Source organism: Onthophagus taurus, unplaced genomic scaffold (assembly GCF_036711975.1).
Source record: "Onthophagus taurus isolate NC unplaced genomic scaffold, IU_Otau_3.0 ScKx7SY_15, whole genome shotgun sequence".
NCBI lineage: Eukaryota > Metazoa > Arthropoda > Insecta > Coleoptera > Scarabaeidae > Onthophagus > Onthophagus taurus.
This window is the reverse complement of record NW_027248940.1, coordinates 4,752,606-4,770,539: the sequence shown is the minus strand read 5'-3', so window position 1 is coordinate 4,770,539 and position 17,934 is coordinate 4,752,606. Positions and strand designations below refer to the sequence as shown.

Below are 17,934 nucleotides of genomic sequence, written 5' to 3'. Positions count from 1 at the left end.
ATCTTTAATTACTTTGTATGGACCCTTATAAATAGCTTCTAGTTTATTGTTAGTTTCGCTTTTTAATAATACTTTATCATTAAACTTAAAGTTAATTTCCTTACAATTTTTATCTAACCTACATTTTCTCTTATTTTTAGATTCAATTAAATTCGTCCTAGCATCGTCTAATGCAGATTTCAATCTAAATCTCAATTCATGGTTATAATCGTCAAAATTATATACTGGCTGATTGTTATTAAGCAAACTAGTTGGCAATTTACATGTTTTTCCAAATACTAATTAAAACGGTGTGTATTTTGTTTCTGAATGCACGGTGTTATTAAAAGCAAATGCCCAAAACGGTACCCATGCACTCCAAGTATCTTGAAATTTGGAAGTTTGAATTCGCAAATATGCGCCTAAGCTTTTATGTGTGTTTTCCAAAGATCCCAAAGTTTCATGATGATAAGCACATGAATGTAATTGTTTTATACCTAAAACCTTTGCTGATTCTTTAAAAACACTTGCTAAAAACTCAGTACCTTGATCCGTAACAATTTCCTGTGGAATACCGTACTGTAATATGAAATTTTGAACAAAAGATTTTGCTACAGTTTCGGCTTCTTTGCTTTTAATAGGATATGCTCCTACGAATTTAGTAAGTTCACATTGAACGGTTAAAATGTACCTGTTATCTTCATTATCTTGATTCAAAGGACCTACCAAATCTAAGAAAATTTTTTCAAAGGCTGATGATGCGGTGGTGGTGAGTGTTAACGGTTCTTTATGAGATCTCGAGTGTTTGTACCGTTGACACTCATCACATTTATTTACGAATCTCTTTACATCATGTTTTAACTTATTCCAACAGTAGTATCGCTTAATATTGTTAAACATACGATTGATACCAGCGTGACCTCCCGTAGGTAAAATATGAAATTCATTTAAAATTAATTGACGTGTTTCTTTACACTCAATGTAAGTTCCTTTATTTATTATGTTAAATTTTACGCGTAACTCTTTGATTATTTGTGAATATTTCGCTAAATTGGCAATTAACTTATCATTTTCTTTACATTTAAATATACACAGCTGTGAAATTTCATTATTAATGCATATAGCTTCTAAGTGTCTCAACTTTGCGTCTAGGGCTGAAATTGATCGACAACTTAAATTTATATAAATTATTTGATGCCTTTTATCATATAAAATTTCATTATAATTAATTATATCCACATCATTATAGTTATAGTTCACTAATTCATTATTGTTCAAATTTCTTAATTCGACTGAACCTATTGGCCGCTTTAGCAATTCAACAATTCCTGGATGGCCAGTCCATTTATCAGTATCATTGCCAGAGCTTACCACAGATTCAGAGTTTCTTAATTTTTGCTGTGCACGTGTCGTTACAAAAACATCGTGTGACATATTTTTTAGATCTGTAGAGTCAAGAGTAATTCTTGATAACGCGTCCGCTACGGAATTCTCTTTTCCCTTTATATAGTGCACAGAAAAATCAAATTCCTCTAACACTAACCTAAATTTAGTCAATCTCGAAGAAGGATTCGTCATGCTGAACAAATATATCAATGGTTTATGATCGGTGAATATTTCAAATTTTCTACCGTACAAATATGGTCTAAAGTGCTTTACGGACCACACAATTGCCAAAAGTTCTTTCTCAATGACTGGATAATTAATTTCTGCTTTATTCAATGACCTGTTGCATATGCTAGTAGGCTTATCATCAGAATTTGAGAGTACTGCGCCAATTGCATAACCAGAAGCATCAGTTCTAAGAATAAACCTATTACTCTCTGAAAAATTAGGATATTGTAAAACCGGTGGGTTTATTACAGAATTTTTTAGAATTTCAAACGATTTTTGGCAAGTGTCATCCCATCGAAACTGTATAGACTTCCGGCATAATTTATTCAACGGATATGCGATTTCAGCAAAATTTTCAATGAACCTACGATAATAGTTCACGAATGCTACAAAACGCTTACATTCGTCGGCATTTTTCGGTATTGGGTAATTTTTTATTGCATTTATTTTAGCAGGATCTGGTGAAATTCCGTCTGCAGAAATAATATGACCTAAATATAGCATTTTTTTTCTAAAAATTGACATTTGACTGGATTTAATTTTAAATTTACTGTTCTAAGCCTATTGAGTACTTTTATTAAATTTTTGTTATGATTTTGTAAACTATTTCCGAACACTATAAGATCATCCATATAAACAAAACATGAATCATAGTTTAAACCTGACATCGCAATGGTCATAACCCGTGAAAATGAACTAGGGCTAGTTTTTAATCCAATTGATAGCCTAGTCATTTAAAACTGACCGTTGTTGGTAGTGAAAGCTGTACAATTTCGACTGGATGGTTCCAATTCTACTTGGTAATATCCTTGAGAAAGATCTAAATGGGTAAAATATAACGCGCCTGATAAGGAGTCAAAAATTTCAGTAATATTAGGTAACGGAAATCTGTCATCCTCAATATTTTTATTTAGCAACCTATAGTCGATAACAATTCGCCATTGTTTGTTTCCCTGACTATCATTTTTCATAGGAACTATTAGCAATGGTGAGGACCAACTTGACTTTGTTTCTTCAATTATTCCGTCATTTAACAATTTATTTATTTGAGAGTCGATTTCGGTTTTTTGCGCTTGAGGTAACCGATAAGGTTTGACATAAACTGGATGTGCGTCTTTTTTTAATTTAATAGTTTCTTTAATAATATTCATAACACTCAAAGGATCATCTTTTAATAAGAAAACATCTGCATACTTAACACAGATTTTATGAATTGCGTCTACCTCTTCTTTGTTTAAATGTTTTACATCAAGTAAATCCAAAAGTTTATTTACTCTATTTAAATTTATATTAGTGTTTTCAAAATTTAGCAATTCGAATTTTGATAAACATACATTTGAAGGTCTAAAATTTTTAATTTTAACTTCTCTTTCGTTAGTATTTAAAATTCTAACTGGGACCTTATTCAAATCTGGTCGAACAATGATTCCTGCAGTGAAGACACCTTCAGATATCTTGGCAAAATCACACAGTCTCCAGAAGAATCTGTCGAGAAATACTTTATAACTTCGCAACGTGGTGGTATAGTTACAAAACTGTCAATTTTAGATTCTAAGTTGATCATAATTTTACAAGAATTAATCCAAAATGAAAATGAAAATTTTTCGTAATCTATGGTTGCACGATATTTTTCAAAAAAAATCCGATCCTATGATGCCATTCACACCACAATCAAAATCATTCATAACAACAAATTCATGAGTAATATTATAATTATAAATGTTTAAAGGAATGTTTACTAAACCCATTGACTTGTTTAGTGGTATCAATTATTTCATTTTTGTGTAAAAATTTTGAAAAAATTACACTTAATGTTGCACCCGTATCCAAAAGAAATAATAGATCATCCGTACCGTATCTCATTCGCACATAATTCATACCATTCATACTACATATTACTTCATCTGTAGAGTTATTCACGAAAAAACCGCTGTTCGTTTATGTCATTGGCTGTATTTTTATTGGTAACCTCAGGAATTCCCATCGCGTCAGATTCTGCAAAATACGCATGATTTCTACGAAAAGAACCTGAGATTCCTCTATGACCTCGAAAGTTACCGCGACTGCGATATGATCCTCTCTGACTACCACGATCGTTACTTCTAAATTCAGCATAATTACCTCGGTTGTTATTGTGGCTATTGAAATTATTAAATCCGCGATTATTGTTATGAGGAACAAAATTATTATTTCCTCGATTGTTTCGGTTATACCCGTTAAATGGTCTAGAATTCCGAAAATTTGTTCTTCTGATTTGATTACCTCTACCATTCATTTGAAAAACAGTAGATGACGAGGGTTTATTTATTTCCTCATCTAATGCAATGTTAATTGCGTCTTTTAGGGTTTTACAATTTCGTTGTTACGGTTGTATTTTTCCTTAATGTTTCATTTGAGTGTTTAACCTTTACTTTCCTAATTCTTCGTTTTAATTTTATTTTGGGTTAGATATTTTATTTTGTTATCGAGTATTTTGAGTTGCATAAATTTCGCGATGATTTATTTTGTTTATTTTTGTTTATTTTGTTGAATTTTTGTTTAATTAATTTTTCTTTTCAGCGACAATTCTCCGAAGATCTCCTTTCATAATTTTCCTTTTTCATTTTCAATTTATTTTCCTCTAAACTTATTTTACTTCTTCGTTTCCCCTAAAAGATGGTGTTAATTCTTTCGTTATTCTTGCTTGTGCGCAAGTATCAATTTTTTGTGATTTTTTGAGGATATTTATCGTCTGTGTAAGATTTTCTCTTCCTCTTTTCAAGTCAGATCAGTACGTGTACGCACGTAGAGTTAGGATTTTTGGTAAAGCCATTTTGAATTTTTCGCGTGGTGATTGGTTCCTAATCCAAATTTTTGGGATTCATCTACGTGTTGTGCAATTTATTGGTAACGTTTTTGCACGTCCAATTATCGGATTACTCCGGATTAAACCGTATTTTGAAACTTTTCTAAGTTTTCTGACTAAACCTCGAAGATCTGAGATTTTAATTGAAAAGCATAAATTTTGGCAACCTTTCTGTAACATTTTCGAGACAGAAGTTTGGTTATTTTGTGAGATTTTCAATCCATTTTCGAAGTTCTACCTTTTCGGAGGGGTTCTTCCTTGAGGATTTTGGTCGAGGTTGCATTGCCACCACCTATTAAGTTTTCCTTTCCCTGAATCGGAGGAGATTGTCGCTGGAGCTGGAAGAATTTGCTTGGATCGTCTACATGTGGTCAAGACAAGGTCAGACCTAAACGTTTGTTTTTTTTTTTGTTATATACCGCTTCCCGGTGAGCTTTTGTTCAATTAATTAGCACAATTTAAATTAAATTCATTAAAATCTAAATCAATTAAATTAATTAAATATATTTTATTATATTATTAAATTATCATAGATTGAGAATATTCAGTATTTTTGTCTGTTAAATCAAACAAAATAATTTTTATTGTAAAATTTTGGCGTACTTTTTTTTTGTTTCACGAATTAGTTTTTTTTTATTTTCTTTCTCGACGCCACACTGATATCAGGGGTACGGGTCGTACGCGTAATTCAATTCAATTTATTATTTTCTTTTGCGTAGTTGTTTTGGTCATTTATTACAATTTTTTTTTTTTTTTTTTTTTTTGGTACGCCAACAATTCGTTTCTTTTTTTGTTGCTTCACGTTCGTTGGACAACAACATTTTTTTTCTTACGTATATCATAATAATATTTTTTTATTTACATTATTATTATTTTTTTTTTACCGAATAAATATTTTTTTTTTGCAACTTAAAATATCTCGAACTTTTTTTTGTTTTGTTATTTTTTTTTGTGTTTGTGTCCACTTGTGTCGATAGCATCATTTTACCACCTCACGTCACAGTTCGTGGACAACGCAGGGTTAACTGTGTGGCGCCTTATAAATAACCCTACCCGTCTTCACTGGGCCGGCCGAGGACCTGCGTTAGTTATTAAACTGCTAATCGACTATATCGTTCCTTTTTTTTTGTGTTCATAAGTCGTCACACGTGCTTTAAGGATTGTTCTTAATTCATGATTTTTCAACCCGTTACAAAACGAATTTATCGCGAGTTTTTCATTAACAATGCGTAACGAACTTAGTAAATTTTCATCATCACCCGCTTGTGCCAAAGTTAAATCAGGTAAGTAACTGTTCAATGTCCCTACCAAAATCATCAACTGTTTTACTCTGTTGCCGGGAATTATGGAGTTGATTGGACAGAGTAGTGGCAGATTTTCGAGTTGTAAAATTTTCTCTTATATCTCTTACAAGCGTTTCAACGGTATCATACTTTTTATTTAACCTTACTTTAGCATTGCCAGATAGTCTGGTTTTTAAAACATAATTAATTAAAAGTTTTTTACCATCTGCATTTAACAATTCAGAATATAATTCAATTGAATCCATTAATTGTTTTGTAGTTTCCTCTTTTCCATCCATTAATGGAAGTAAACTACCTGCTGTTTTTAGATCAAAACTTTCCCCCATACTTATTTCTACAGCTTCACTATTTATATTTAACCTATCATCTAAAATACCCTGAATTTCTAGAACTATACTATCTATCCCTGAACTATAATATTTAATGTCTTCAATTTTATCAACATTTGATGTATCCCTCTTTAATTCTATATTTAATGATTCTAACCTAACTCTAAATTTATTTAATTCATTCAAACGTTTTTGAGTGGATTCTAAATTTTTCCTTCTTTCTTTATTATCCTTTAAAATATTAGTTTTAAATGATTTAATTTCTACCAGCAATAATTGTAATTCTTCTATGATTGTCATAATATTATGAAGTTTTTTACTCACACTATAAATCACATTTTATTTATCGTCACACCGGGCACTTCCGATATTGAGCGAAAGAAGTTCATGACTTCTCGCAACTTCTCGTCGGATTTTTCTTTCCATATTCCTATTACACTTTTTCCATATGATGTATCCCAATGCGCAGATTACAACGAAAACCAGAAATGCCATACCAACTTCCCATAATGTAAAAATTGTTCCAGTAGTTGCTGTAGTTCCACCACTGTTTCCAGCTTGCGATATTATGATTTCTTTCTCTTCCTTAGATTGATTGGTTCCCATAATTACGTTTTCATAAATTTTCGATTTTCTTTCAAACGGCTGGCAGGATCGCCATGTAATAACTTGGTTCCTTTTGGGGTTTCATATAGGGTATTTAACTTTGTTTCATTAAAAACCATAAAATAATTTGCTTAACAACTAACTTTATTGATAGCTAAAATAATACTCCTTGCAATATTAATTATTACACTATTCAAACGGTTCATTGTGCGTGCTCATCAATTAGGCAATCGGTGAACGACCAAAAATGCTTACTCCACGAGCCGCACAGTTCATCGTCTTTTATTTAATGCTACTTATGCTATTTTTTATAATTTACACTTATTTCTAATTAATTTCTAATTCTAATTTTATTTATTCCACTACAATACTATTCTCGGTCCTGTGTTATCCCTACAATTGTGTTAAATACGTCGTAAGCACCAAAATGTGACGTCACGTCGAAATTTCAAAGTCATTTTTCGGTCATTTTTTCACTTTTCCGCACTTCCTTTTTATTTTTAATGTGTTTTTTAGGCATTTTTACATCGGTTAAAAAATCGTCGATTTTTAGAGCACATGTACAGCTCTGTTCAGATTTAATGCGAATCGGCCGCTGTTAGCTCCGACATGACGCTGGTACTGGAAGAGACGGAGACATCTTTTGTTTCTATTCAATTTTATTTCTGAGACTAAGGGAACAGGGTAAAGCCCAGGTAAAACCGTCCCAGTTTGAAGTGGGCCGAAGAATGGATCACCCTTTTTTTAAATGTGTTAATTTTATTTTATTTTAAATCTTTTTTGATATTTTTAAGCACAACAAATACATGATTTTTTATATGTTCCTCTAATAAATGATTTTAGAGTATTTCTATAAATAAAACGTCAGATAAAATTCATTCATGATCGGGTAGCTGTAAAAAAACCCCTAATTACGGAGCAATTGGCTACAACACGGTTACGATTTGCCCTTGAATACCTTGAGTATAATTGGGAACCAGTCATCTTCACAAACGAAAAAATCTTCTGTTCGTCGGACGACCATAAGAAATTGCTATGGCGAAGGGATGGAACCCGGTATGATGCTAATCATGTTCAACCCAATACAAGAAGTGAAATTAAAGGAAGATTTAATACATTCGAGTGCTGGAGGATGTTTTGATACCACCAGTAAGAACCTGTATTCAGAAGGGATCATCACGATAGTCCAAGACAACTCGCCCGTGCATTCTTCAAGAATTGTTCATGATTAGTTTGACGATCATAATGAGGTTAGGCGAATACCCTAGCCAGCGTGGTCACCGGATGGAAACCCATTCGAAAATCTATGGGCTTTGGTGGAAAAACAGTTCAATAAAAATGCCAACTTTCCTTTTCGCAACGTGGATAATCTGCGCCGCAACATTACAGTTGTATGGGAATTGTTTCGCGGCAAGGATGTATGCGAAAGATTAGTAAATTCGATGTCCACCAGATGGCAATGTTGCATAGAGAATAATGGGTATTATACAAAATACTGATATTTGATGGTATAATAGAGCGTATGAAATTCTCCCCAATTAGATTATTATAATATTTATTATATTTTATATGTATAATAATATATTATATTTTTTGTTATATAGGAGTGTTATATTTTATTATATTGATTTTTGCTTGTTTGATTTTATTACATTAAAATGGTTTGCGATATATTTCAATATATGTATAGTTTATATATAACTTATTATCAATATATCATTTTCATTTCTTTTGAGGTTCGACGTATCCTTCCACTGTATTACCAAAGTAATACAGTAATTATTAGTAATTATTTTCATTTACTACAGGAATTGTGTAAAGTAAATGAATTGCTTATACCTATTTATTTTCTTAATTTGTCTTTGTGATTCAGTCATCTTGGCCATAAATCACACCACCCCGCTTGCCTGTTCGGAACTTTTACAAGACTACAGAGCAGATAAAACCGAATTAAATGCCTCATATCTGAACAGAACTGTAATAATAATAATAATAAATAAATTTATTGCCATAATAAGAAACAAAAAATACAAATTAAAGAAAATGTATACATTTAACTTAATACATAAATACGGGCAAAAGGGTCGATTTATCGCGTAAGCGATATCTTCCAAACAACCCAATCAATCAGCAGTATACTAAGTTATATAGAAAAACAATAAATGAACGGCAAGCTGCTATGCTAAACTTATGGTCACCAAAAACGGTGCATAATGATAGTTGCTGGAATAAAAGAAGAACAGAAGAGAAGAAAAGGGAGAAGAAAAAGTTTTCAGGAAGATACTTGGAGAGCCAATAAATGACGTTTTAGGTGGTTTTTAAATGTTACAAGGTGAGGAATATTACGGATCTCAGTAGGCAGACTATTCCAAAGGGTTACTGCCTGCACAGCAAATGATTTATGGTAAATCTCGGTACTATGGGTCGGGAACATAAGCACAGAATCTAACTGAGATCTAGTAGGTGAACCATGCGACGACAAGCGTTGAAATATACAATACAAATACCTTGGGGTTTGATTGTGAAGAACAGTATATAACATAGTTAATATACGAAACGATCTACGGTTCTGACAGCTTAATATCTGCAAATAATTACGGTATGGGGTTATGTGTTGAGATCTCTCGAGATCAAAGATATACCGTATGCAGTTGTTTTGAAGTCTTTGCAGTTTGTTTCGTAGTGTTACCGAAAGATCAGGATATGCCGTGTCAGCATAATCAATATGGGGGAAAATCAGGGAAAAACAAAGATTATGACGGATCATGGGAGGAAGGAAGCAACGGAGACTTCTCAGTGAGTGGAAACAATGATAGACCTTTCTGCAGACGGATTGAATTTGAGGTTTCCAGGACATTGTAGAATCCATAACCACCCCAAGGTTTCTAACCGTGTCTGACAGCTGAATAATGTCTCCGTCAAGCATTAAGTGAATGGATGAAAAATTATTCAGCTTTGCCAGTAAAGGTCGACTGCCAAACGCAATTGCTTGAGTTTTAGCAGTATTTAATTTAAGGCCATAACGTTTGGACCAATCCAAAATATTGGAAAAATCATGATTAAGACGTGCAATTGCTTCCGGAAAATCATCAATAGTTGTCGTAGTGTAAATTTTGAGGTCATCAGCATACACATGACTATTTCATTCATATCGTTAACAGCCAATAAGAATTCGCGGTTTTCCGTCAATTGCGAGTATTTCAGCGGTTATTTGGCCGTAACCATGGAGAACGATAATACGAACCTTTGTATTATCGCTGTAATACGAACCTTTGTATTATCGCTTGTTTGACATTTAATTAATTTCGAGACATCCATGCATGTTTCCATAACAATCAATGTAATTTATTAAAAAAATATAAAAATTCTAAAAATATGTATATTTTTTATTCATGAAATAGTCTAGCCATATACAACACGACAATCGAAAATACTCGAATCTCGACGTATTGCCTTAAAAAACACCACTCGACCTTCGGTCTAGTAGTGTTGCAGGCAATACGTCTCGTATTATCGAGTATTTTCGATCGTCTTGTTGTATAATATATGATAATTACAAGAAATACAGTGGGTTACGGCATTAATAAAAATCGAAAAGAGCAACGGACACACAAGCAGACGAGAGCGCAGAATCAGCACGCACACACAAGGAACGACAGGAAAAGTAAGATTGAAACCAAGATAAACATGAAGAGGTTTATCCAAGGGCAGCTAGTGACTCCAACAAAAGATCGTGATCAACCGAATCGAACGCCTTGCTGAAATCAAGTAATACAAGGATGGTAACACAACGTTTGTCGCAAGCATACCTAATATCATCTGTAATCTTAATAAGCGCTGTTGTCGTGCTATGACCCTTACGAAAACCCGATTGAAAGTCGTTGTGCAAGTTAAATTCTTGTAAATACTCTTGAACTTGTAGATAAACAAGGCACTCGAGAGCTTTAGATAGAACAGATAAAATGGAGATAGGGCGAAAATCATTTAAACTTGAGGGACTCTTGGATTTAGGTATAGGGACAACATGAGCAACCTTCTAGATTGAAGGGAATGAGGATCGTTCAATGGAGAAATTAAAAATGTCGGTAATAGGAGTAAGAACAATATAAAATATAGGAAGAAGAAGTTTGAGACCAACTCTATCAGCTCCCACACTCGTAGACCTCGAGTGATTCAAGGCATCGCGGACTTTGACGCTGTGACCAGGAGAAAGGAGAAAGAGGAGAATTTAGATGAGGCAAGAATTTCAGAAATAGTTGTCATCCTAGTCCCACCACTAATGAGCAGAGGTGGGTCAGCAAAAAACCTCGCCAATGAATCCACATCACAAGCAGCCCGAACAGAGGGAGACTCAACCGCCCCTAAGGAACGCATCAACCTCCAAAACGTCCTCGGATTAGCATTGTAGTCAACCTTGCCATCAATATCGGCCATTCGATAAAGCGGGAGCCAATCGATCCTCTGCGCATCAGACAACAGCAAATCGTTATCAATACGACCCAGATCACGAACGGAAATAACGCGTTGCGAGAAAATATGTTGTCGTATCTGCACTGCACAGTAAATTAGATCGTGATTGGAAAATTGAGGAGCAGGGAGCTGACCATGCATAAGTATGCTGCTCGGACGAGTCGTAATAGTAAGATCCAGATGCGAATGCGAAGTTGGAAGATGATGAGTTGGTTGTGAGGGCAGGATGGTCAAATTTAATGAGGAAGCAATGAAACGAAGTTTGTCACTCCGTAAGTCATTTTTTAGCAAACAAGTATTGAAATCTCCCATCAGAAGAATAGTGTTATAATTTAAAGAATGGGTTTCCTCCAATTGATCAAAGTAGTTAACAAGAGGAGGACAGTAAAAAACGAAAAGTAATAACTTGTTGTAGGAACTTTTCAGTTCCACAAGCATAAATTCAGCCCCCTGAACTGACCCATCGGAGGATTCGACAATCGTAGCACTCAGGGTATCCCTGATAAATAAAGCCACTCCCCCACCCAGCGAAAATAGACGATCGTTTCGCAAAAGACTATAATTAGGAAGTGGGGAGAGAGGGTTTAAGCCATGTTTCACTGACCATAATAATATCAAAAATATTAGATTCTGAACTGTATAGTTGTTCAGATATAATGCGAAAAGAGCCGCTCGTAGAGGCATAAAATTGTGCTAGAAACGACTTACGTTGACGAGGCATTCAATTCGGTTTTACCTGCTCTGTAGTCTTGTAAAAGTGCCGAACAGGCAAGCGGGGTGGTGTAATTTATGGCCAAGATGACTGAATCACAAAGAATAATTAAGAAAATAAATAGGTATAAGCAATTCATTTACTTTACACAATTCCTGTAGTAAATGAAAATAATTACTAATAATTACTGTATTATTTTGGTAATACAGTGGAAGGATAAGACGAACCTCAAAAGAAATGAAAATGATATATTGATAATAAGTAATATATAAACTATACATATATTGAAATATATCGCAAACCATTTTAATACAGTAAAATCAAAAAAAAAATATAATACTTCTATATAACAAAAAATATAATATATTACTATATATATAAAATATAATAAATATTATAATAATCCAATTGGGGAGAATTTCATACAGTCCATTATACCATCAAATATCAGTATTTTGTATAATACCCATTATTCTCTATGCAACATTGCAATCTGGTGGACATCGAATTTACTAATCTTTCGCATACCTCCTTGCCGCGAACAATTCCCACATAACTGTAGTGTTGCAGCGCAGATTATACACGTTGCGAAAAGGAAAGTTGGCATTTTTATGGAACTGTTTTTCCACCAAAGCCCATAGATTTTCGAATGGGTTTAGATCCAGCACTCGAATGTATTAAATCGAATTAAATCTTCATTTAATTTCGGTCAGTTCTCCCGGTCCATGAATGCTCATCCATCTCCAATAACCCAAGGAAATGTGTCCACTAATGTACATTAGTAAATTTTTCCATTTTTTCAAAGGGTGGCCGTGACCATTATAAGGGGGGGTGCCGTTACTGGAAGGGATATTAGAACGGGATTTCGTCCGTAATTGTTTGGAATTTGAAAATTGGCCATTTCTAGAGGTGACCGTTTTTTAGGTGGTCGAAAATAGAGGATTTACTGTTGATCAAAGTTTTTATAATTTAGTTATTAATCGGCCGTTCCGTATTTATTAAGTTTTTGTCATTCACATGTTTCTCGAATTGTTGTTGACGTTAAAAGTGCAATAAATCGTTCCGGTCAATCTTCTTCAAAAGTATTTTCAATTGCCACTGAAAGATTTCTACATTTTCTACAAGAACCGTAAGACTTTTCTTTTGTTTTACAGTTTTTCTAAGACCCGAGCTTTTAAGTGCACAAAGGAAAAAGAAAATTTTTCGTAATCAATTTTTCCTCCATACTAAACAAAAAAATCTGTACCTGAAACTACATCAGTAATTTTGATGTAGTTTCAGGACCAAAACTGTTAACAACTAAAAATTTATGGGAAATCACATAATTTGCAATTTTTAAATCTAATTTATCTGAACTAATCGAAACTATGCGAATTTTGAAACCTGCAAAAATAACATCGTTATGTACAAATAAATGAACCTTTTACTTAAAATACATAACTTATTTAAAAATACTTCCTATAAAAAGGTTTTTAGAAACAATCAGTAAAACAATTTATTTGCGATGCAGTAAAATTATTAAAAATATGCAGAAACAATTTCAAGGTTATTTGCGATTCTGACGTAATGATCATAACTATTTATAAATAGTTGATTAGTTCGAAGTTTAGTCATATAACAACCAAGTGTAAGTAAACTTCGTATAAAATGGCTCAGTTCAATGCATCATCATTAAACGATTTAGCCTTTCATAAAATTAATTTAAGCATAGAAAAACGTGTAGATGTGTTAAGACTCCATCGACAATTACCATGGACTTTAGTTTTACATTTGTGGAAAACGTGGTTCGAGATAAATTGGAATGAATTGGGTACACATATGCACTGCCATGAAAATGCGAGTACAGCGTGCATAGAGTTTAAAATATTCACACATAAAATGGATCATAAGATTCAATGTGACCTATTCAGGGAACCACAATTGTACAGGTAAATTAGAAATTAAATAAAATGTATAAAATTATATAAAATTTTAATAAATCTTTAGGGATGATTTATTCTTCCAAATATATGGGAATGATGAACGTGGAGAAGTGTGTGTATGGGTTGCATACTACGAAACTGAACATGGACGTGTATGTGGGGAGTGCTTCGCAGATTACGAGTGGCATATTGTATGGGAAAGTAACTTTTACCGAAATAAAGACGGATTTAAAGACACTGAAAAAGTTGTAAGATTCGAACATAAAACTATTAATAAATATGGGTTTATCGAATTAGTGGAAAATAAAGCTATGTGGTGCGCGTTCTGTTTGAAACGTTCACATTTTAAATTTGTTTTAAGAGAATATTGTTCCGAAAAGGTTCATGAATTTTTAGAGGGTTTTTAATAAACATTTATTATTTAAGTAATTATGTATTAAGTTTAAATAGTTTTTGTATTGGGGATTATAAATAGTAACATAATTTTTTTTTTAAACATTTAAATCTCAATGATATTGTCTTTAGGTATCCAACTGTTATGGGATGAATCGAATTCTAACTACTTAACGAACACTTTATTCTTTAATAAAAATAAAGATGTTTTCTTTGTACTTATAGTGGTTGTTTTATTTCTAATACGCAGCTTTAAATGTTCTTTACATGTTAAGTACTGAATCAAAAAATTATATCTAAAAACAGATTTACAACAAATTTTTCTCCCTTTCCTAAAAATCTAATTTACTTGTCACAAAATCAAAGTAATAAACATTCCAAAACGTAGAAAACTTGAAAATTAAAATTTAACAGATTAAAAAATAAAAAAATTTTACTATAAAATAGAATCTAAATTTGAAGAATGAAGTTAATTTCAAATAAGAATGAAAATAAATTAGAAATAGAATTAGGTGTGGGGTTGGGGAAACCAAAAATGGGTTATTAAGCAATTAAAATTTATTTTTGGGAAAAAGGAGCGGATGGGTATTTATACAGGAGTCCGTTACTAATGGGACACAGAGCAATAGTGAATTCCTTACATTAAATTATTACGATTTAACCCAATTTATTTATGTGGCTGAAGTTAGCTTCAGATTTAAATCCACAACGGATTCAGATTTATAAAATTACAGTTGACCAACCAAGTAGTGAACAGGAATTTTAATTATTATTTTTGTCAAACCCCACGGAGTGTCGCACCCTGCGACTAGTCTAGATAATTCGAATAGGTCCTCTAATATGCAGCCTGTCTTTGGACATCCCCAGATTTACCGTAGGGGCAGCGGGGTCAACGTTTAAAATAGACTCATTTTTACCACTAAACTAAGGATTTAATTTCTCAACCCCTAGTGAATGTAATTTAATATGCAACGCTGATTATTATTTTGAAGCTGGAAAAAAACAAAATTTACTCAAAAATCGTTTCTCGTTGGTATTTGTAATATGAAAATATGTCAAGTTTTAGTTTTATAAATGTACTTATAAACCAGTTTATATTCTACATAAGGTCACTATCAAAGTATAAGTTGTTTGAGTAAGACGTAGAGTTAACACATGGCGCAGTCAGTGAAAGAATGAAAAAGAAAATGAAAAAGTAAAATGAGTGAAAAAGAGAAAAGTAAAGAATATACAACGAATTTTATAGTGCCAAATCCGCTAAAATTAGAAGATAATATGCAAGAAAATTTAAACAAAATTTCGATTATTATATGGAAGCATATGGCTTCGAATTGTTACCGGAAAAGAGAAAAATAGTCATTTTGATGAACATCGTGGGCGAAGAAGTCGTAGAAGTCTATAATACATTTCAAATTGAAGATCCGTTAACATTAAATAAAATTTTAAAAGAATTTGAGAATTATTGTAATCCCAAGAAAAATATTTTATACGCAAGACATGTTTTTCAATCTCGAACTCAGCAAGAGGGTGAGTCATTTCACGGGTTTTTAACAGAAGTAAAAACATTAGTTAAAAATTGCGAGTATACTAACGAAGAAGAAGCATTAAGAGATAAAATAGTTTTACAATCAAATGATAGGGACACTAAGGACCGATTAATGAAAATGGGAAATGTAACATTACAAGAAGCGGTAGAAGCATTCAGAATAGCGGAAATATCAAGAGGACAAGTTAAACAAATATATTTAGAAAAAAGAATAGATAAAATTAATAATTTAAAAAATAATGTTAAACACGAAATAAAACACAAAGAATAACTGTACCTGATTTGAATGATGTAGTTCACACTATAAACATGTCTGATGAATATAAAAATAAATTTAAAAAACAATTAAAGTATTATTGCATGCATGGTTGGCCTAATTCAATATCTAAAGTAAAAGATAATGTAAAAAAATATTATAAAGTAAAGAATTTAATTTTTATTGAAGATGATTTAATATTTTATGAGAATAATGTAATGGTTCCAGAAAAAATGAAAATTCATATTTTAAAAAAATTACATGAAACACATTTTGGAATGACAAAAACAATCGCAAAAGCTAAAACATTATTTTATTGGGAAGGAATGATAAAAGATATAAAAGAATACATAGCAAAATGTAGACTATGTGAGAAGTTTCAGAACAAAAAACCTATAATTATAAGTGAACAACCAACACTACCTTTTGAAAAGATAGGTGTAGATGTATTAGAATATAGCAATAAATCGTATTTGGTATTGATTGACTATTATTCGAAATGGATAGAGCGAGGGGTAAACCGCTGGGGAAGTAGGTGTACAAAATAGGGGAAATGCGGAGAAATTATGGGGAAGTTCGACGAATTACGGGGAAGTCTGGGGAATTATGGGGAGATGCGAGTAATTACGGGGAAGTACAAGGAATTACGGGGAATTATCGAGGAAGTTTGGGGAAGTACGGGGAATTATTGGAGAAGTACGGGAAATTATTTAGGGAAATTTGGGGATATATTGAAACACGATCGAATACGATTAAACACGATATCTAACGATCGAAGTTACGATGTTCCATAAACAAGCTAGATCTAGTATTAGGTGCGCAGTTTCTGTTCCATAAAGGGTGTGTGAATTGTTACTAGTAGAAGCATCGTTTTCATTCAAAGGTAAGATTGAATGAGTATCATATTAAAATTAAAATTTATATTAACATATCGTGAAGAGTCAATGGTACTAAATTCGCTCGTAAATTCTGTTTTGTATTAGGCGCCAGGATGACGGCAAATCGCTATCGCTGTTTTCAAGAGGCCGAAAATTTTCTACAATTTCAATTAAATGAAAATGTTAAGGAAATTCTTATTATTACCGGATTTGATAATGAGGTGCTGCTTGGTACGATTGACGAAAATGATCTAGAAAAAATAGAAGCATTTATTAGAAATGACTACCATGAATTACTAACTTTGGAAGAAAAAAATTTGTTTTACGGGATTTTTAAAAATAATCCGCAGCAATTTAAATTGCTATCTGGCACGAAAAAATAAATAGTTTTAATTTCCAAATTTTATAAATGCAAATACGAGAGAAAAATATCGACTCAGTCTACGCAAACCGACATAATTGAAAACATTTCTGAGCAGACATTACCACACCCCTCAGCACAACCATTAAGTGAGACTGCAGCTACAGATCAGGAAACAGAAATGTGCGTTATATTAAAAGCTCTTAAGTGCTGGCTTAAAACAAAAGTTAGTCAGGAACAATGGTTAATATTTGAATCAAAATGTAATGGTATAAGCCTAAAAATTCAAAAAGGATTAGATAAACATTTTTCTTGCACTGTGACTTGCTTTTGTGGTCAAAGTTGCAAAATCTTACGACAAGATTTGGATTTTTTGGTATGGCCGAAAACACCAGACATCGCGGTTGTAGATGAAGAGTATGTATTTTACGGTCCCATTAATTTACTTGGTAACGAAATAAAGAAATTATACAAAGGTTTCGAACAAAATTATAAAATGCTTTAAATCTGTTTTGTCAGTATTATTATTTTCTATTTTTATATAGAAAAACTCAATGTTTTTATTTGCCAAAGAATATATGTTAATTTTTATTGACTTTTATTTGGGTGTTTTACTTAAATACACACGTGGATATGCCGTCCGAAGGGAGAGGAGGTACGAGTATGTAAGAGGAATTACGGGGAAGTACACGGAAGTACGGGGAAATACTAGGAATATA

General features: G+C 32.6%; 1 protein-coding gene across 1 annotated transcript; it reads left to right on the top strand.

The window, feature by feature from the left end:
* The first annotated feature begins 13,473 nt into the window (after window positions 1-13,473).
* On the top strand, window positions 13,474-14,277 carry LOC111421233 (uncharacterized). Its single transcript, XM_071200908.1, has 2 exons — window positions 13,474-13,787; window positions 13,846-14,277. Exons 1-2 carry the CDS (start codon window positions 13,507-13,509, stop codon window positions 14,186-14,188), a joined length of 624 nt encoding a protein of 207 aa, XP_071057009.1. The 5' UTR covers window positions 13,474-13,506; the 3' UTR covers window positions 14,189-14,277.
* The last annotated feature ends 3,657 nt before the right edge of the window (window positions 14,278-17,934 follow it).